Source organism: Blennius ocellaris (assembly GCF_963422515.1).
Source record: "Blennius ocellaris genome assembly, chromosome: 16".
NCBI lineage: Eukaryota > Metazoa > Chordata > Actinopteri > Blenniiformes > Blenniidae > Blennius > Blennius ocellaris.
Window position 1 is genome coordinate 26,556,039 of NC_137665.1, and position 21,647 is coordinate 26,577,685.

A 21,647-nucleotide genomic window follows, 5' to 3' on the forward strand; every position below is an offset into this window, starting at 1 on the left:
GTACCTAGCTTTACTAACACCAAAATGGTAGACTAGGACTAGTTGTAGTGTAGTTTAGTTTAGTGTCCCAAATGCTGGGTTAGGGTTAGGGTTAGGGTTAGGGTTAGGGTTAGCCCCATATCAATTAGCTCTTAGGAAGTAATTGGTAGATTTGTTAGAATTGACAGGGTGTGCCAGCGCGGGAGAGCCGAGCCAAGGGTAAGTGGGGCTATACATGGCTTTTTCATGTACTTACCCGGATGGTGTACAGATCACACGGGACTTAAATGGCACTGGATGAATGATCGGGCTAGGTGTAGGGTGACCGAACCTAGTTGTATCCCATACATCAATGTGCGTATCAGACTAAGGTGGTAAAAGGATAACCCCTCGGCCTTATTTAAGAACTCATAATGGCAAGTACAATCACAAGCAGGAGGAAGACTGACTGGAACAAATGTTGTCTTTGCCAGGAAGACAAGAAAAATGAAGGTCTAGCTTCTCCCTCAGCCTCAGTACATCATAATCCAGAACATGATGGGTACGTAATGATTGCAATCAACGTGCCATTGTTCAAGGAAATTGGTGAAATGCCACTCATGTTTGACCCAGCAAGACTGGATGAAGGCAGTGGCATAGAGGCAACACTACGTCAAAACATGGCAAAATACCACAAGACCTGTAGAGCCATGTTTAACAATGCAAAACTTGATCGTGCAAGGAAGCGAAGATCTAAAGTTGAAGGTAGTGAGCCACAAGAAATGAAAGCCAAGCCATGTCACATGAGCCGTGACAATGAGGGTTGCATTTTTTGTGAAAAAGTAGCACCTGCATCAGATCTTCGACAAGTAATGACCATGAATCTCAATAGGAGACTACATGAGTGTGCTCAAACACTCAATGATGGCAAACTTTTGGCAAAACTACGTGCAGGTGATGCAATTGCACAAGAGCTGAAGTACCATCTTGGATGCCTTGCTAGCCTATATAACAGGGAGAGGTCCCATCTTAGAAATCTTGAGAAAGCACAATCTCACAGTGAAGAAACAGATGTATATCCACTGGTTCTTTCAGAGCTGGTGAACTACATAGTTGAAACCAGTTTGGGTTCAGATCGTCCTTATACCAGCAACGCCTAGAACAATTGGGCATTGTGTCACCCACTATTAATGCAACAAGGTTGAAAGAAAAGCTGTTAGCAGAAATCCCTGAATTAGAAGCACACCAGAAAGGAAAAAGTGTTCTACTTGCCTTCCAGAGAGATGTGGCACGAGCCCTATCTCAAGCATCTGACTACTCAGATGCACTTGTCATTGCTAAAGCAGCAAAGATACTGAGGAAGAAAATTCTAGAACATCAGTCCAAGTTTGATGGCACCTTTGATGCATCTTTGATGGATGCATCAAAGATGCAATATCTCCAAGTCTCCTCCAGTTCATTAGCATGGTTGAACATGTAGCGGACATAAAGTCACAGTTAAGGTTTGGCTCATCAAAGTCAGACCTGGCTATTGCCCAGCTCCTGCAGTACAACTGCTTTGCAAAAGAGAAGGAAGGAGCAACTGTACATCGACACTCTAAGGATCGAAAACCCCCTTTTCCTGTGTACATGGGCATGGCTGTCTATGCCAAAACCAGGAAGAGGACCCTGGTTGAAATGCTTCATGACCATGGCATGAGCATTTACTATAACAGGGTGCTGGATATATCAGCCTAACTCGGAGATGCCACCGTCACCAGATATGTGGAAGAGGGTGTGGTCTGTCCACCTGCCTTGAGAAAGGGGTTGTTTACCACTGCAGTCATGGACAATATTGATCACAACCCTTCAGCAACTACAGCCACTACTTCGTTTCATGGAACCAGCATTTCAGTATTTCAGCATCCTGCCAAAAACAACTATGGGGAACTGCGTCAGCCAGTACAATTTGGACCAGAAAGGGTCAAATTTGTACCCGAGCTACCTGACTCCTTCACAAATATCCCTCCTGCTTCATTCAAGTCCAAAAACCCAACACCACCAAGTGGTGCAATGCCAAATTCATTCTGGAGAGGTTTGTGGTACTCATGTATGACAGGTCAAGCACTCTAGACAGTGTAGATGAGGCCAGACTTAACCTATTTGCCAGAAAGCAGAGACCTTATGAAGCCATCCCTCCAACCAGAGCAGCTCTGCTCCAACACACCAAACGCTCAGCATATCAGCCAGGCGTGTGGGCTCAGGCAATTCTGCGCCAGCCAGAACCAGAGAGTCCTGCTGACTGGGGTTGGGAAAAGGTTGGTGAGGAATGGAAAGTCTTCTGGACAGCAATCTCTCCCATTGCAAAGAGTTGTGAACAACTCACTAAATGTGGCTGCAAGTCTGCCTGCCACGGCAGATGCAAATGCTACAGGCTTGGGCTGGCATGTACAGCTTTATGCAGCTGCAAATGTGAGGTGCAAGTAGCTTCTGGAGCTTTTTCTTTATTTTATTATTTATTTTATTATTTATTATTTAGTTAGTTTTTAATGTCAGTGTCAACATCATGACCCCATATCATGAAAAAATGGGCACTGAAAGTTTCTAAAATGGTCTGAAATCGGTGCAATTGGGGGCCATCTTGAAAGATGGTGGCCATCTTGAGATTTTGCGTGGACACCCAAACTTTTCAAAAGAGTGGGTTATAGTGAGCACTTGTGCCAATTTTCATGTTTGTATCACAAACTGAAGTACTTTTCCACTTATCAGCTCTACTATAGTCCCGTATCTCCCCAGAAGAACTCGAGGTTCTCAGTACTGCCCCCTGGAGGTTCCCAGGGTTTCTACAGAACTCTGGGTTCTCAGTACTGCCCCCTGGAGGTTCCCAGGGTTTCTACAGAACTCTAGGTTCTCAGTACTGCCCTCTGGAGGTTCCTAGGGTTTCTACAGGACTCTAGGTTCTCAGTACTGCCCCCTGGAGGTTCCCAGGGTTTCTACAGGACTCTAGGTTCTCAGTACTGCCCCCTGGAGGTTCCTAGGGTTTCTACAGAACTCTAGGTTCTCAGTACTGCCCTCTGGAGGTTCCTAGGGTTTCTACAGGACTCTAGGTTCTCAGTACTGCCCCCTGGAGGTTCCCAGGGTTTCTACAGAACTCTAGGTTCTCAGTACTGCCCCCTGGAGGTTCCTAGGGTTTCTAAAAGTAGAATGGAGGCGGAGCGTTCAGCTCTCTAGCTCCGTCTTGTGGAACCAGATCCAGGTTCAGTTAGGAGGCTGAGACGGTCTCTACTTTTAAGACCAGACTCCAAACGTTTCTATTTACTAAAGCTTACAGTTCAGGGCTGCTTTAAAACACCCTCTCTCTACCTCTCTCTCTCTACCTCTCTCTCTACCACTCTACCTCTCTCTACCTCTCTCTCTTCATCTCTCTCTACCACTCTACCTCTCCCTCCACCTGTCTCTCTACCACTCTACCTCTCTCTACCACTCTACCTCTCTCTCTCTCTACCTCTCTCTCTACCACTCTACCTCTCTCTCTCTACCTCTCTCTCTACCACTCTACCTCTCCCTCCACCTGTCTCTCTACCACTCTACCTCTCTCTACCTCTCTCTCTTCATCTCTCTACCTCTCTCTCTACCTCTGTACCTCTCTCTACCTCTCTCTTCATCTCTCTCTACCTCTCTCTCTTCATCTCTCTCTACCACTCTACCTCTCTTCATCTCTCTCTACCACTCTACCTCTCCCTCCACCTGTCTCTCTACCACTCTACCTCTCTCTCTTCATCTCTCTACCTCTCCCTCCACCTGTCTCTCTACCTCTCTACCACTCTACCTCTCCCTCCACCTGTCTCTACCTCTCTACCTCTCTCTCTACCTCTCTCCACCGCTCCCTCCACCTGTCTCTCTACCTCTCTCTCTACCACTCTACCTCTCTCTACCTCTCTCTTCATCTCTCTACCTCTCTCTACCACTCTACATCTCTCTACCTCTCTCTCTACCACTCTACCTCTCCCTCCTCCTGTCTCTCTACCTCTCTCTCTACCTGTTACGGTGGAACTTCAGAGGCTCAGGTGTGGAGAAACCAGCGGGAGACAGATGAGTACGCTTGGAAGAGTTTATTCTTTTCACAAGCGTGGATTGAAGGTGCTGCAGTCCCTGGAGGCAGGAGGTGAAGGCGGCTAGCTGAGGCAGGAGCTACTGGGGTACGAGTCAGATCTGGTCACAGTGGGTCAGGAACCAAGGAAGCTGAGGCTGGCGAGTCTTCAAAGGGAAGCAAAGGAAACGGCGTTAGTAGAAGACTAAACTGAGACAACGTACACGCAGGTCTACTAACTCAGGGAGTTTTACGATCCAGCCCCAAGTGGAGTCGATCACCCGTTTAAGAGGTGTAGCTGATCAGGAGACAACGAGCTCCACCCGGTCGTCGCAGCTGAACTGAATCAGGAGATTAATCCCTCAGCAGCTCCACTTCCTTAAACACAACCTGCAACCAAAAGGGGAGGAGAGACAGGAGAGGGAGAACACCCAACCACGCCCCTAAGACTCTGAGGAGTGGGGCGTGACACTACCTCTCTCTACCTCTCTCTTCATCTCTCTCTACCTCTCTCTACCTCTCTCCACCTCTCTCCATCTCTCTCTACCACTCTACCTCTCCCTCCACCTGTCTCTCTACCTCTCTCTACCGCTCTCTCTCTCTTTCTCTCTCACCCTCTCTCTACCTCTCTCTACCCAGACCAGGATCTGTTTCTTGCCGATTACCTGAATCAAGGTTTGTAACTCCTCATCCAATATATCTCTCTGTCTTCCCTCTCCCCTCCTCTCCCCTCCCCTCCTCTCGTCCCTCCATATAAATAAAGTTGAACTGAATTGAATTGAAAACACAAAGGTTTAGTAGTGTTTTGGGTAGGGATCATCCATACCGATCACATAGATTGGCTGTAAATTTTTCAATTTGGTTATAATGAGTGCCACTGTCTTGATGAATTGAGTGGTGTTGTTCAGAGCCTGGGTGGCTGTTCATCAGGGGGGGGGGGGGGGGGGGGGACTTCCTCGCGGTGGTGTTGTTCAGAGCCTCAAATCTCCCAAAGAAGTGGTTGAGCTTGTTGAGGAAGCTGATGTCGTCTTGGCAGGGTGAGGGAGTGTCTTTGTATTCAGTGATGGTTTTGATGCCGTGCCACAGTTGTTTGGTGTTACCGGGGTCACCGAAGAAACCTTGGATCTTCAGACTGTAGGCACGTTTGGCCGCCCTGATGGCCCGGTTCAGATTGGCCCGGTTCAGATTGGCCCTCGCTGTTCTGAGTGCCTCCGTGCCACCAGATTTGAAGGCGGCATTTCGTTCCCTCAGTCTTGTGTACCTCCATCGTCATCCAGGGTTTCTGGTTGGCCCGGGGTACTATAGTCTTTGTGGATGTAACATTCCCCATGCACCATCGCATGGAGTCCATCACAGATGAAGCATACTCCCCCACATCTGTGTGTTGACTGTATGTTGCAGCCTCTCTGAACATCTTCCATTGAGAGCAGTCAAAACAGTCCTGCAGTGCAGACATGGATCCTTCAGGCCACACTCTCACCTTCTTCACAGCAGCTTTCTCTCTGGTGAGCAGGAATTAGCATCACAGAGAGATGGTCTGACGATCCAAGGTGTGGGCGCGGAGCTGCTCTGAATGCCCTCTTGATGTTTGTGTAGACCAGGTCCAGTGTGTTCTTCCCCCTTGTAGCAAAATCCAGGTGTTGATGGAACTTTGGGAGAACCGTCTTCATATTGGCCTGGTTAAAATCCCCAGCCACGATGAAAACCCCCTCCGGGTGGATGTTTTTCCTGTCACTGATGGCACTGTAGAGTGTACTTAGTGCTTGCTAGGGGTTTACACTGGGTGGAATGTACACAGCAACAATGTTGATGACGGTGAATTCACAGGGCAGGTAGAAGGGTCTGCATCTAACAATCATGAACCGCTGGGTCCGCTGAGTCCGGCTGCCGAAGTAGAACGAGGCACTGTAGTATCGTCCGCGTCTCTAAATCAACGTCGTTGAACGGTCTATTCTTTCTAAATCTGAGCATGGTGTGATGGTCGTATACAGGGTTTTGTGTCCACTTACACTAATGTGTATTACACTAATGTGTATTACTTGCACTAATGTGTATTACTTACACTAATGTGTACTCCCAGTAGGACGTAGCGAGGCTCCAGGTGAGAGACGGAGGTCAGAACCAGGTCCTCCACTGAGGCTGGTCAACTGGTCCCATGAAGTCACCGATGTTCCTGGTGTTTTACTGAGCCTTGTCGTTGTCATGCTAATAAGGACGAGTGTTGCCAAGCGTGAGCTGCGTTAAAACCGTCTGACTGTTGCCATGAGCCTCGGAAACTAATCAGTCAAGTGTTTGTTCTTCAAATGTCCCATCAAGTTTGTTGTGTTGAAGCCTTTTCACGTTATTCCCCAGCCAGGTAGTTTTTTCTCGCAGGATGCAAACTTGACATCACTCTCACAGATCTTAAAGTTCCACACGGCCGACATATTTGTTTTGAAGTTTGCAGCTGCGCGCCTGCACAGTGTGAAGGAAAGGGGGCGGGGTTTTTGTGATCGGGAATGAAAGGCATTGATCGGCAAATGCCGATCACATATTTTCCACGGATATCGGCCGATAATTATCGGTGGCCAATCGATCAGAGCACCACTAGTTTTGTGTCCACTTACACTAATGTGTATTGTGAGGCAATGTTTTTAAAATCATTAAAGCACTTTGTGCTACATGAAAATGTATGAAAAGCGCTTTTAAATAAAGATTGATTGATTGGCTAATAGGCCATTAATATTGCAACCTTTTAAAAATGGCTCGCGATATGCATCTGCTCTGTTTCCATGGAAACGGCAGAAAACAACTTTTGTAGCCTGATTTGCTAGCTACATGGTGTTTAGTGGACATCGTTTTCAAAACGTTGCTGTATAAAGGTGAAGTGAAACGATTATGCAACTATAAGTTTTCACTTGAAATGCTGTGGTGCAAACGTCAGTCAGCTGACTTCATCTTGTGTTAAAATAAGTTGTAGATCCTCCTGGTTTCTCTTCGCAGTACTCCTTCATGATCCCCATCAAGCTGACAGACGTCGGGTTGAGGTGAGCAAAATGCAGAATCAGTGAGTTTTCACTTGAAACGTTGTGTAAACAAGGTCTTAATTAGCTGATCACTCTTTTGTCAAGGCTCAGTGATCCAGTCTTTTAGTTAGTAGTGATCCTGGATGTGTAGTGTGTGTGGTTGTGTAAAGGTGTGTGTGTGTTCTTTCTTCACAGGGACTACTGTCAGAACCCTTCGCTGCCTGTCCACATCGTGTACCTTCACCTTCAGTAAGTCCTTCCACCGCTCTTCAGGCTCAATCCAGCTTCAGTGAGGAGCCATGTTGAAGTGAATAACATGAGCATTATAGCTGCTGACTCGGCAAATATCAGCTGGCAGCACGTGCTAGTAATAATAATAATGATGCATTGGTTTTATATAGAGCTTTTCTAGACACTCAAAGACACTTTGCATTACATTATTCATTCATTCCATACTGGATGGTGGTGAACTACGTCTGTAGCCACAGCTGCCCGGGGGCAGACTGACGGAAGGGAGGCGGCCATATTGTGCCATCGGCCCTCGACCACCACCAACCACTCACTCTCACTCTCACATTGCATTCACTCAGGCAGTTCAGGGTCTTGCCCAAGGACACTTTGGTGATCTGTGTGACTGATTATTAGACCGTATCCTTCTGGTTAATGTCTCAAGCACATGTTTTCCCCTTTGCACGGCGAGCACAGGTGACTTGAGAGGCACCGTTCATCCCTCTCTCACTGTTCTCAATGATGCTCGTCATCAAACTAAACATCTTTTATAGTTGTTTTATCTTTGAGCTCTGTTTTTAATCAATGGGTGAGAAAAAATGTGAAAACTTTCAGAAATCTGACATAATTTCAAGCAAATTGTTTTGCTTTAAATGTTTTGCTTCATCGTCCCTTGAACATATTGTATGAATCACGATCTTTACCAGCCGTTATCGTCTCAAACATTCAACGTGTCAGATCAGCCCAAGTGTGGCAAGCAAGCAGTTTATTGGAGTACTACTGTTTGATGCTCTATAGCTCCAACTAGTGGTGGGGCGGTGTGTGACTTTTCACATGAATATAACACCACATGCTGAATGCAGACTATATTTCTGACTTGTGGACTTCATTGGTTGAACAACACATGCTGCCTTTGGCACAAGTCAGAGGTACAAGAGCAAGAAACAAAAAAAAAGGAAAAATGGGCAGATAAGAAGCAAATGAGAAATAAGATGAAAATGGGAGGGCTTGAGGTGACGCCATGACCAAAGAGACAGCTTGAATCCTGAGCTCTGGGGAAAGAGCCAATAACTAGCCTTTATAGCCACATTTCCTGCTATAAATCGACGTGAGCCAAAGATGTCTACAACTCCAAGACGAAGTGAAAACAAAAACAAGAGCGCCAAAAAAGACAGCAAATACGATCCTGCTGACGAGGACGGCTTAGACATGAGCCTGAAGACAACGTGGCGCCACTACTTGAGGAGTTGCAAAACTTCAGAAAAGAACATATGGATGCTCTAGAGATACCAAGGCTGCTTTGACCGGCGTGGAGACGACATTGAAAGATGCGATTGACCGCATGGATCAGCTTGAAAAGTAAATAACCGACATGCAGCAGAGGGTGAGCGACAACAAAGATAAGCTACAACGCCGTGAGAGAGCGATCTGCCATCTACTGTATCGTGATGTCAAACTATCTGCTCAATGTGAGGAGCCTGACCGAGGGCAAGATGAAACAATCTACGCGTATATGGAATGAAAGAAGGCAAAGAAAAAAACCAACATGATTCCCTTCATAACTTCACAGTCATGGAGCTGGGTATTGAATGGGCACACCGATCCCTGACGGAAAAGCCAAAAGACTCTGCACCCCCCAGATCGATTATCACCAAATTTCTGGACGAGCGAATCATGCACCACGGCCAGAGAATATTCTTCGATCAGGACTACACCACAGAGGCACAGAAGAAACGTAAACAAGTGCACGAGGCAATCAAACCACTCAAAGGGATCCTGGTCCGAAGACATTTGCTCCACTCACAGAGGCAGCGCCAGCCCTCAAAGAGGTTGGAATACATGTTAAGCTGGATGAACGGGAGAATATCTGAGACAAGCTTTTGCACATGGGCCACTGCATCCAGAGGAGCCACCAGAGGCGCTGCGCTGGACTTCACCCATCTGCAAACGTTTGTGCAAGATGACCAATAATGAAAAACTGAGAAGTGGACTGCTGCAGCAAAGATGTGCACATAATTTAAACCACTGAGGTTTACCAATAAGGCTGGTTATCATCAACATATACTTTGCCACGATGCCATGGGACTTTCCCCAACCACAGGGGAGGTAAGACCAATTTTAGTATTTGATTTGTTAGGGTTTCTGAGAGTGACCAGGAACGCAGTAAAGTTGCTACTGCACTGTTGACCCCGGAGGGCGAGTCATGACGTCTTCATACCTCTTAAGGAGGACTGCTTTGTTCATCCGAAATGTGGGCGTCGGTTCGTGTTCTTAATGACTGTTCTTTTCCAGGTCAACACTGTTTTGAAAAGTTCACTGAAAATACAACCGTTTATTTTTAGGTCCATTCCATTTGATGTGTGAAATGTGTTTGAGAGAGCAATAAGGTGCTCCTTCATAAACCTGTTAAATCTTCATTGGAAAGTTGACTGTTGTTACATATAATGTCCATGGCTTAAATCATCCTATAAAAGAAAAAAACATACTTTGCCAGTTAAATAAATTGCAATGCTCCAATGCATTACTACAAGGAACTTGCTTAAGTGAGCTTGAACACAAAACATTTAGATGAGAATGGATAAACCAAACTTATAGTGTGTCATTTGAGAACAAAAGAGGGGTGGCTATTTTAATCACTTAATCATTGGCTTTTTCAACAAAATGTGAAAGCAGGATACACTTGGGAGATTTGTAATGGTACTTGGCCGATCGGGAGTGAAGGAAGTGTCTGTTGTAAACCCGTACGCTCCAAATGAACATGATGAAAACTTTTTTAAAGACATTGCAAACATCATAGCAGAGAGTTCTAAAGGGATAATTATAGTTGGGGGAGATTTTAATGCTGTGCAAGATGGTAAAATAGACGGAACACCATCGGATGTGGGCCCGCAAAATAGGAAAACAAAAACACTTGATAACATGATAACAGAACTGGGACTGGGGGTTCCATGGAGAGATCATAATCCAAGTAAGAAAGATTTCACCTGTTTCTCTAATGTCCATAATGGCTATTCAAGGGTACCTATGTTGTGGAGTGCAACTGAAGCTGTGATAAGAAAGCTACACATAACCAAATAACTCTTTCCAGGTTCTTCACAGAAAAAAATCAGGAAATAAATAATAAGACAATTAATGAAATAAATAACAACCAAATAACTCTTTCAGAGTTCTTCACAGCAAAAGGCCCAGAGTTGAATTAACGCCCATGGTGTTTATTTGAGGCCAACTGGCCTCAAATAAACATATATGTTTAATATAACATAATAATAGTAATAATATGTATAATAAACACAGCTTTTGTTGTGTTGGTCTGAAATGAATGCGATAGTATTAAGATTGGAGCTGCCACACCCTACTACCATACTACTACATACTGCCACACCTCATTTATTGTATTAGTCACTTTTGATCCATATATGCATTGTTTTAATAACCTGGTAAATGTGTGTCATGTATTTTTATTATATTGGTCAATAACAAATGAAATCCTGTCCCTGTTCCTCCTCCTCTGCCTGCTCACTCAACTTTTTTCTGAGACTTAGAAAGTCAAAGTAATCAAAAATACGTTGTTTTAATTGGAGTTGTTTTTATGTGTTGAATTTGAGTGGGTTTTTAATACGTTCGGGTGACGATCTGAATGTTGACGGAAGTAAAAAATTTAAAATGGCAAACGACAAGGAGTTTCCCCGAGGAATTACGTGACGCAAGGTCCAATTAGAATGCATGTTTTCCAGGTGAGACGCAGGGTCACTGACCTGAATGGGGACGCGAATTGGGAAGAAAATCCAATGAATGGCAAATTAAAAGACAAATGTGATACTTTTCTGACAAACCTACATCGTCCTTCATTGTCCAGAGAAGAAGCATGAAGCATGGTCCAAGAGGCCGGTAGAAAGTAAAAAAAAAAAAAAGAACAAATCTCCAGGACCCGATGGGCTTCTTGAAGAATTTTATAAGTCTTGCATTGCCATTGCTGACTCGGGTTTTTAACTACACACTTAAGAATGGTGACCTGCCCACTTCATGGCCTAAGGCCATAATTTCAGTCATTCATAAAGAAGGAAAGATGCAGCGCATTGTGATGGATTGTGATGGAAGCTCAATTAGCCTCCAGTCTAATAATTTAAAATTACTGACTGGTATCCTGGCTAAAAGGATACAAAATCATATAAAGAAACTCATTCACCCGGATCAAATGGGTTTTATTCCAAGCCGACAGATTGGCAATAACGTAAGAAGAACTTTAAATGTCATAACACAGGCCAAAAACCATAAGCAAATTTCAATTCTCATCAGCTTTAGATAGATAGATAGATACTTTAATGATCTCCAAGAGAAAGAGAAATGTACAAAAATGATTTTGTTGGGATTTATGTTGGTTATTAGCGTTACAATTACTGTAAGTAATATATTACTGACAGTAAGAAATCACTGGAAGTAATTTATGAAAAATTTTAATTATTAATGGCAGTAAACTGTCATTTACTCATTAACAACTCCTTAAGTAATTTAATAATTACGGGGGACTTCCGGTGAGCGCGGACGATGTAGGACGTGTTTTGCGGTGGCTCCCAGGAATGTGCTGATTATTTATATTTGTTAACTTTTCACTCTTGTACAATGTTCATTTTTGCCTTGCTCTCTGCTCTATTGCACTTTTTGGGGCCAAACCAAGATAAATAGCGAGCTCTCGGCAGAAAAATGAGCCATGGAGGTCGAGCCGCGGGAAGACATCACGTCAATCCTCGGAACCCGAGTCACTGGAGACGCTAGCTGCTAACGAGGGTATGCTACGCTGTATAAAGGAAATGATGGATGAACTAGGGGCCGAGCTTTTCACACAATTCGAGCGTATAATATCAGAGACTGAAGAGAGAATGACGACCGCCTTGAGACCACTCGAGGAAAAGGTTAGTGCACAAAGTGAGACGATCTCGGACCTGCAGCGCTCAGCTAACGAACACAATGACCAGCTAACTAGCCTTCAAGCTAACGTCGCTGTGCTTCCTGCTACGGTTGAGTCCTTAAGCAAGAAGTGCGATGATATGGAGGCTCCAGGTGGAACAACATAAGACTCGTGGGTCTCCTGAGGGTTCTGAGGGGCCCCGTCCGACATTTTATAGCTCGGCTTCTACAAGATCTACTGGGGTTCGAGGCTAAACCCGGGCGGGAGAGGGCTCATCGCACGCTGCGCGCTAAACCAAAGGACAATGAGCCGCCACCTCCGACGGTCATCAAGGTGAGGATGGACATCTGGCGTCGTGCTGGAGAGGCTTCCCCTCCGACGTGAGGAGGCTGCATGTCTATTTCACCCCGCAGTGGCCAAGCGTAGGGCGGCGTTCATCACAGTGAAGAAGGCGCTTCATTTGAGCACTGACGTCCAATTGAGTCTCTAGTACCCGGCTACCCTACACATCACCATGCCGAGTGGCCAGACGCACAGGTTTGACCACCCAGATCAAGTATATCTTTCTTCCTTTTCCAGCAGGGCAAGAGGGGTTGCCATACTTTTACATAAAGCTATTCCTTTTGTTCATCATCAAACAATCTCTGATCCCACTGGGAGATTTCTTCTTGTCATGGGGCAACTTTATGATGTTCAGGTAGCCCTTGCAAATGTGTATGCTCCCAACTGGGATGACGAGGCCTTTTCAGACGGCTCTTTTCAATATTGCCGGATTTGTCTCAATACCATCTAATTCTGGGAGGAGATTTTAACTGTTGGATGGATCCCTCTCTAGGTCGCTCTTCAACTCCAGCTATTCAATCTAAATCGGCCAAAGTAATCGAATCCTTTATGCGTGAGTTTAATGTTGCTGATCCCTGGCGATTTCTCAATCTCAATAAGAAGGAATACTCTTTTTTTCACATGTTCACCACACTTTTAGCTGCATTGACTTCTTTCTGGTGGACAGCAGGTTACTTACATCCATATCCAATTGTAAATACGATTCAATCAGACCATGCTTCAGTGTGTGTAAATATCTGTTTTCAGAAATGTATTAATACACGGCCACCATGGCGCCTTAATACACATTTATTATTGAAGGAGGTCACATTTGTTTCAAAGCGTTTAGATTTTTCCCACCTAAAAAAACGCCAGACATAAGGGCCTCTGGTGTGGGAGACAATGCAAGCTTTTCTAAGAGGGGAAATCATTTCACATGTGGCACATGAAAAGAAACTCAGGAGAGAGAAATTGGCTGAGTTAGCACAATGTAGAGCCGCTTTAGATTCTTTATATGCAGTTTCAAAATGACCTGAGGTCTATAAGGAGCGAACACTTTGACAGACACAATATGACATTATCATGTCACAATATACCACTGACCTCTTACTTCACTCCAGGTCCACAATTTATGAGCAGGGAGACGAGACTAGTAAATTATTGGCTCATCGGTTGCGACAAACATCCACATCTCAACTAATCCCACAAATCCAAACAGGCGCCTGTGTAACATCAGACCCACTGCAGATCAACAAGACGTTTATGCAATTCTACAAGTCGCTAGATTCTTCAGACCATTCCTTGGGCTCAGTTGATTTCCACTCGTTTTTTATTCAAATTGATATCCCAGTCTTGGCTAAGGAATTGGAAGATCCTATTACCCTGCTTGAACTTGAGGCGGCAGCCAAATCATTCCAAAGTGGTAAAAGCCGGCCCGAATGGCTTTCCGGCCGAGTTTTACAAAACATGTTGGAAGCAGCTTGCCCCACATTTGTTAGAAATGTTTGTTGAAGCTGACAATTCAGGTGTACTCCCACAAACCTTCAATCAGGCTCGCATCTCACTACTCCTACAAAAAGGCAAAGACCCATTAAGGTGTGGCTCATATCGCCCTATTAGTTTACTAAATGTTGATTTTAAGTTCTTGTCCAAACTATTAGCCAGACGCTTGGAGCCCAGTCTTCCCTCTGTTATATCCTTGGACCAGACTGGATTCATCCGCAATAGACATTCCTTCTTTAACCATAGGGGGTATTTAATGTGGTTTCTAATCCTTCACCCACTTCTCACCCCCAAGCCTTGAGAGCTCGAGATGCCGAAGCAAATCATGCTTTTCCTCCATCTTTATTAGAGAATACCTTTTCTGTCTGGGCAAGGCTGGGTATAAAAACTGTGATGGACTTGTGTGTAGATGCTATTTTCACAACCTTTCAACAACTAGTCGACAAGTTCTTACTTCCAAAAACAATTTTTTTAGATATCTTCAAGTTCGCAACTTCGTTCACAATTCATTTCCAGACTTGCCTGCCAGTCCTGAGGTTTCATCTTTAGACATCCTTTTACAACCCCTATTGTCACTGAAGGGGGCGATCTCTACCATTTCGTCCAATATTCACAGCCCTTCGTTGGGCTCCTCTACTGGGCTGAAGACTGTCTGGGAGACAGATTTGGGAGAGATAATTCCAGACAATGTTTGGGAAGAGATCTTAAAGAGTACACAGGTCGTCCATTTGTGCCAAACAGTGCAGGATTCTGCACCGAGCTCATAATGCCAAAGTTCATCTCGTAAACATGTTTGAAACATGTTTTGGTGTTGTCCCTCTTTGAAGAGATTTTGGTCTGAAGTTTTTTATACACTCTAAGGTCACTGGGAGAAGCGTTACTCCTAATGTGCTTACTGTTTTGTTTGGTGTGTTGTCCTGTTCCATTAACCTCTCTTCTTTTACTAAGGATGTGATAGCATTTACAACTCTATTGGCTAGGAGATTGATATTGTTAAAATGGAAATCTACAGTTCCACCTACCCACACGAGATGGATTAAAGAGGTACTATATTTTGTTAAACTTGAGAAAATCAGGTTGACCCTGTCTGCTACTGGTAGTAAATTTGACCTGGACACCCTTTTTATCATATGTTGATAGAACAGCGTGTCCTATTCCTGTGGATTGAGCATTGTGTAATTTATCTTTTACTTTATGTATCTAAGCTTTTATTGTGGTGACTATTCATTTTGTCTTTCGGGACAATTTTTTTGACTTGGAGGAGGTATGTGCCGGGTGGGGGGTGGGGTCTGTTTGCCGTTTGTTCGTTATATGTGAAAATTCAATAAACAGAATTGTAAAAGAAATTAAAAAGAAATAAAAATTAATTACTTAAAAGTGAATAAATTATCAAAAATAATTTAACTTCTAATTATTAATTTGAATTAATTGGTTATCAAATAATAATGAAACGGGGCACCACCAGCTAAACTGAAAATAGCTAATACCAAAATATCAGTCTTGTTTGTTAAAAGGTTATTTAGGTCAGTTAATATTCCTGTGTAAAATATAACAATCTTAAATAAAAGGGAAGGTGTGAGATTGGAGCACAGACTGTTACAAACCAGTGAATTATGAACAATAAATACACAATAATTACCAGGAATCAATCAATTCAGCTAACAGGCGTTTATTTACAAAAATGCATTAATTCAAAAACAATTCAGAAATCATATCATAAATCAACACGGACGGTGGGCGTGCGCTGGCGAGGTCAGGTTGGTAGTGAAAGAGAGAGAAAAGGAGAGGGGAGAGTTCTGGCGAGGTTTCAGGTCCACACAGGGATCGAAGTTAGATTTGGGAAGCTAAATCGGATCTCTGGTGTCTGAGGTGGAAACGAGGTTTTCGGACAGGAGTGCACATGTTTGTGTACGTTCTGTTTGTGTACGTGTGCACACATACACAAACAGATGCTACAGCTTGGTACAGCTGCAAGGTTAATGATACATTGAACACATTGCATGTATTAGCTTCAGGCTCATCTAACAATGTTGCCCAGACAAAAGCTTGCTTACTGTTCGTGGGGTGCAGTTGTTCAGCACCGTTCATGGGGTGGTGCGCAGTGCTGTGAGCTGCGGTCATTTGTCCGTGATTCCCGGTGTGTGAGCCCTGTGCCCTGGTACTCAGGCTTGGGCTGCGTGCAGGGACCAGAGGAAGCTTCAGGTCAGCAGCACGGTGAGCCGCACGGTTGGAGGGTGAACCCAACCCAACGGTTGCAGCTGGAGGAGGGGAGATGCATCTGGAGATCCGGTCCCATTGAAGAGGGAAAAAAAGGAAAAGAAAATGTTATCCATGGCTTTCCTGCCCACTCCGGCCCGGCCCACTGCGTCCTCCATATGCAGACGTGAACCTGTCTTGAAGAGACTTTGTTCTTTCGCTGTGCTGCCTTTGATACCTGAGCGTCATGTTGCTGACCACCCGCTGTGCCAGTCACACTGGGCTTCGCCACGGGGTTTCCAGGGCGGGTGCTCCGGCTGGTGATAGAGGCCTGAGATCCCCCTGGCGCCGGGGAGCAGTGCTGCAGCTTGGGGAGGGTGGGCCAGGGCCCCCGGTGGGGGTCACGGGAACAATGGGTACAAGGCCCAACAATCTGATATGCTCAATTGGCAGTTTTTATATAAAACTCTGACAGTTATGGGTTTTCATCCAGTTTATGGAATGGATAAAGATAATTTACACAAATCCTAAAGCACGTGTTAGATTAAAGGGAGGGGTGTTGCTCTGATTTCTTCTATTTAGAAAGTGGTGTCCACCAGGGGGATTGCCTCAGTCCCCTTTTATTTGCAATTCATATTGAGCCATTTGCAGCATCAATCAGTATGAATAAAAATATTAAGGGCTGTGAGAAAGTTCTTTCTCACGTTAACACACAAACTGAAGGACACTGGCACACAGTGTTGACGAGGGAGGGGGTGCTTGTGAACATTTGGAGATTGTGTTGGGGAGGAGTGGTGGCCTCGCGTCAGCCACACTGACGTGGCTGGGATGTGGACACTGGACAACCATAGCTCGGGTCGGTAGTGCGGTACCCACTACACCCTGTATCAGTGGCACACAGTATGTTGTAAAGGTAAAAACTCCCCACACAGCTCACCTCACACACTTCCTGCTCCTGCCCGTCAGCCTATTCCTCGCTGAAGGAGCTGTTGTTCAGTGGGCAGACTGCAGGAGGAACAGTCCACTGGGTGTAGGGGTGCACTGTTTGTATTGTGGGTGTAGATATGTATAGTGGGGACTGGGTGATGTATCACGGTAATGTATATATCTTGTATATAATTATGCTTGTCTGATGGAGGTGTACTTTATTCATATATTTTTTTAGTAATAGTTAGGTTAATTTAGAATAAGTTAAACACCCCTTAGACGTTTGTTTCAGCCCAGCACATCCTGATTGGCTCAATTCAGGGTGGGGCGGGGCCTATTTAAAGAAGCCTGCTGTCAGTGTCTAGAGCAGTGTTTTTCAACCACTGCTCCGTGGCACACTGGTGTTCCGCGAGATCTCGTCAGGTGAGCCATGGGAAAGTATTCAATTTCATATTTTTTTCCAAAAATAATTTGCTCACAGCCTCAGTGTGTTGCAGAGTAATCAAGTATAAATACTCTTCACCACTAGAGGGCAGCACAGAACTTTGCCGGTGAAATGTAAAGTGACAGACGTCAGTGTGGTTCATCTCCACCTCCTGCTACCATCTTGTATCAAAGTACTGTGTCAGTGACAGTGATGGAGAAGTTTTTGAAAAGGAAGAATGTGAACCAGGATCTCAGCTCTTCATCCATCAGGTCCAGGTTTCACACTGAGGGAGGCACTATTAAAAAAAGACATTGGGAAATACTGTTTTCTGTATTTATTTGATTCCTGTTGATAAAACTTTGATGAGAATGACTTCATATTGTTAATAGAGGCTACAGATTTTAACATTTTCAGGTGGTGGTGTGCCTCCAGAGCTTTCCAAAGAAAAAAATGTGCCTTGGCTCAAAAAGGTTGAAAAACACTGGTGTAGACCAGTGGTTCCCAACCTTTTTGACCAGTGTACCCCTTGAGCTGGTTTCCATGTGAAAAGTACCCCCTCTCTCGTGTGTGATTATTCGCCTTAATGTGTACTTATATTTAACCCTTTGTCTTTCTATCTATCCAACTGCTCATTTAAATAAAACAATTATTGTGAGTGTAAAAACATACCTTTTAATGAGACACTTGTGCTTGCTTGTCTTTCATAAGTCTTTCATAATTCCTTTTTTCACTAGGCTCCCCTGTGCCTGCGTCCGAGGCGACGGTAGCAGTAGCGGTAGCTGTACGTTTACTCCTGCCTAGCCATGCATCCATGTTTACAGTCGGTATGCAGCTAGAGTTAGCTAGCTTCGCGAATCGTGCGCGCCCGCAGCAAGAACGTGAACCTTTTTTTTTTTTTTTTTTAAAGCGCGCCACTTTATAGTCTTTTCATATTATGTGCATTGTAGTGTTACAATCACTGTGGACGAACTGCTACTCATGGAAAATAAACGTATGGCCTTACTAAAATTCATGATATAATACAATATAATATAGTATAATTTTTTTTTTTGTGTGTGGATACTGTAGGCTAATTTATAATCTTTCTGCGTACCCCCTGCAATACCCTCGCGTACCCCTAGGGGTCCGTGTACCCCCGGTTGGGAATCACTGGTGTAGACCACCAATTACCTCCTCCGACCATGGTGACTGATGGCTGGGGGTGGAGCAGGAGGAAGACCATGGTGGTTGATGGCTGGGGGTGGAGCAGGAGGAAGACCATGGCTGGGGGTGGAGCAGGAGGAAGACAATGGTGGTTGATGGCTGGGGGTGGAGCAGGAGGAAGACCATGGTGGTTGATGGCTGGGGGTGGAGCAGGAGGAAGACCATGGTGGCTGATGGCTGGGGGTGGAGCAGGAGGAAGACCATGGCTGGGGGTGGAGCAGGAGGAAGACCATGGTGGCTGATGGCTGGGGGTGGAGCAGGAGGAAGACCATGGTGGTTGATGGCTGGGGGTGGAGCAGGAGGAAGACCATGGCTGGGGGTGGAGCAGGAGGAAGACCATGGTGGTTGATGGCTGGGGGTGGAGCAGGAGGTAGACCATGGTGGTTGATGGCTGGGGGTGGAGCAGGAGGAAGACCATGGTGGCTTATGGCTGGGGGTGGAGCAGGAGGAAGACCATGTTTGGGGGTGGAGCAGGAGGAAGACCATGGCTGGGGGTGGAGCAGGAGGAAGACCATGGTGGCTGATGGCTAGGGGTGGAGCAGGAGGAAGGCCATGGTGGCTTATGGCTGGGGGTGGAGCAGGAGGAAGACCATGGTGGCTGATGGCTGGGGGTGGAGCAGGAGGAAGACCATGGTGGTTGATGGCTGGGGGTGGAGCAGGAGGAAGACCATGGTGGTTGATGGCTGGGGGTGGAGCAGGAGGAAGACCATGGTGGCTGATGGCTGGGGGTGGAGCAGGAGGAAGACCATGGTGGCTGATGGCTGGGTGTGGAGCAGGAGGAAGACCATGGCTGTGGGTGGAGCAGGAGGAAGACCATGGTGGCTGGAAGCTGGGGGTGGAGCAGGAGGAAGACCATGGTGGCTGATGGCTGGGGGTGGAGCAGGAGGAAGACCATGGCTGGGGGTGGAGCAGGAGGAAGACCATGGCTGGGGGTGGAGCAGGAGGAAGACCATGGTGGCTGATGGCTGGGGGTGGAGCAGGAGGAAGACCATGGCTGGGGGTGGAGCAGGAGGAAGACCATGGTGGCTTATGGCTGGGGGTGGAGCAGGAGGAAGACCATGTTTGGGGGTGGAGCAGGAGGAAGACCATGGCTGGGGGTGGAGCAGGAGGAAGACCATGGTGGCTGATGGCTAGGGGTGGAGCAGGAGGAAGGCCATGGTGGCTTATGGCTGGGGGTGGAGCAGGAGGAAGACCATGGTGGCTGATGGCTGGGGTGGAGCAGGAGGAAGACCATGGTGGTTGATGGCTGGGGGTGGAGCAGGAGGAAGACCATGGTGGTTGATGGCTGGGGGTGGAGCAGGAGGAAGACCATGGTGGCTGATGGCTGGGGGTGGAGCAGGAGGAAGACCATGGTGGCTGATGGCTGGGTGTGGAGCAGGAGGAAGACCATGGCTGGGGGTGGAGCAGGAGGAAGACCATGGTGGCTGGAAGCTGGGGGTGGAGCAGGAGGAAGACCATGGTGGCTGATGGCTGGGGGTGGAGCAGGAGGAAGACCATGGCTGGGGGTGGAGCAGGAGGAAGACCATGGCTGGGGGTGGAGCAGGAGGAAGACCATGGTGGCTGATGGCTGGGGGTGGAGCAGGAGGAAGACCATGGCTGGGGGTGGAGCAGGAGGAAGACCATGGCTGGGGGTGGAGCAGGAGGAAGACCATGGCTGGGGGTGGAGCAGGAGGAAGAGCAGGAGGAAGACCATGGCTGGGGATGGAGCAGGAGGAAGACCATGGCTGGGGGTGGAGCAGGAGGAAGACCATGGTGGCTGATGGCTAGGGGTGGAGCAGGAGGAAGGCCATGGTGGCTTATGGCTGGGGGTGGAGCAGGAGGAAGACCATGGTGGCTGATGGCTGGGGGTGGAGCAGGAGGAAGACCATGGTGGTTGATGGCTGGGGGTGGAGCAGGAGGAAGACCATGGTGGCTGATGGCTGGGGTGGAGCAGGAGGAAGACCATGGTGGCTGATGGCTGGGGGTGGAGCAGGAGGAATACCATGGTGGCTGATGGCTGGGGGTGGAGCAGGAGGAAGACCATGGTGGATGATGGCTGGGGGTGGAGCAGGAGGAAGGCCATGGTGGCTGATGGCTGGGGGTGGAGCAGGAGGAAGACCATGGTGGCTGGGGGTGTAGCAGGAGGAAGACCATGGTGGTTGATGGCTGGGGGTGGAGCAGGAGGAAGACCATGGTGGCTGATGGCTGGGGGTGGAGCAGGAGGAAGGCCATGGTGGCTGATGGCTGGGGATGGAGCAGGAGGAAGACCATGGCGGCTGATGGCTGGGGGTGGAGCAGGAGGAAGGCCATGGTGGCTGATGGCTGGGGGTGGAGCAGGAGGAAGACCATGGTGGCTGATGGCTGGGGGTGGAGCAGGAGGAAGACCATGGTGGCTGATGGCTGGGTGTGGAGCAGGAGGAAGACCATGGCTGGGGGTGGAGCAGGAGGAAGACCATGGTGGTTGATGGCTGGGGGTGGAGCAGGAGGAAGACCATGGCTGGGGGTGGAGCAGGAGGAAGACCATGGTGGTTGATGGCTGGGGGTGGAGCAGGAGGAAGACCATGGCGGTTGATGGCTGGGGGTGGAGCAGGAGGAAGACCATGGTGGTTGATGGCTGGGGGTGGAGCAGGAGGAAGACCATGGCTGGGGGTGGAGCAGGAGGAAGACCATGGTGGTTGATGGCTGGGGGTGGAGCAGGAGGAAGACCATGGCGGTTGATGGCTGGGGGTGGAGCAGGAGGAAGACCATGGCGGTTGATGGCTGGGGGTGGAGCAGGAGGAAGACCATGGTGGCTGATGGCTGGGGGTGGAGCAGGAGGAAGACCATGGTGGCTGATGGCTGGGGGTGGAGCAGAAGGAAGACCATGGCTGGGGGTGGAGCAGGAGGAAAACCATGGTGGCTGATGGCTGGGGGTGGAGCAGGAGG

The 21,647-nt window shown here is 47.1% G+C and overlaps 1 protein-coding gene across 1 annotated transcript in view; it reads left to right on the forward strand.

The window, feature by feature from the left end:
* Positions 1-21,647, forward strand: part of LOC308141974 (transmembrane protein 106B-like) — a 47,480-nt gene that overhangs the window by 20,652 nt on the left and 5,181 nt on the right. The window contains exons 7-8 of the mRNA XM_080512250.1: positions 7,010-7,053; positions 7,228-7,281. Coding sequence (XP_080368376.1) covers positions 7,010-7,053; positions 7,228-7,281 — 98 coding nt within the window. The remainder of the gene's footprint in view (positions 1-7,009; positions 7,054-7,227; positions 7,282-21,647) is intronic.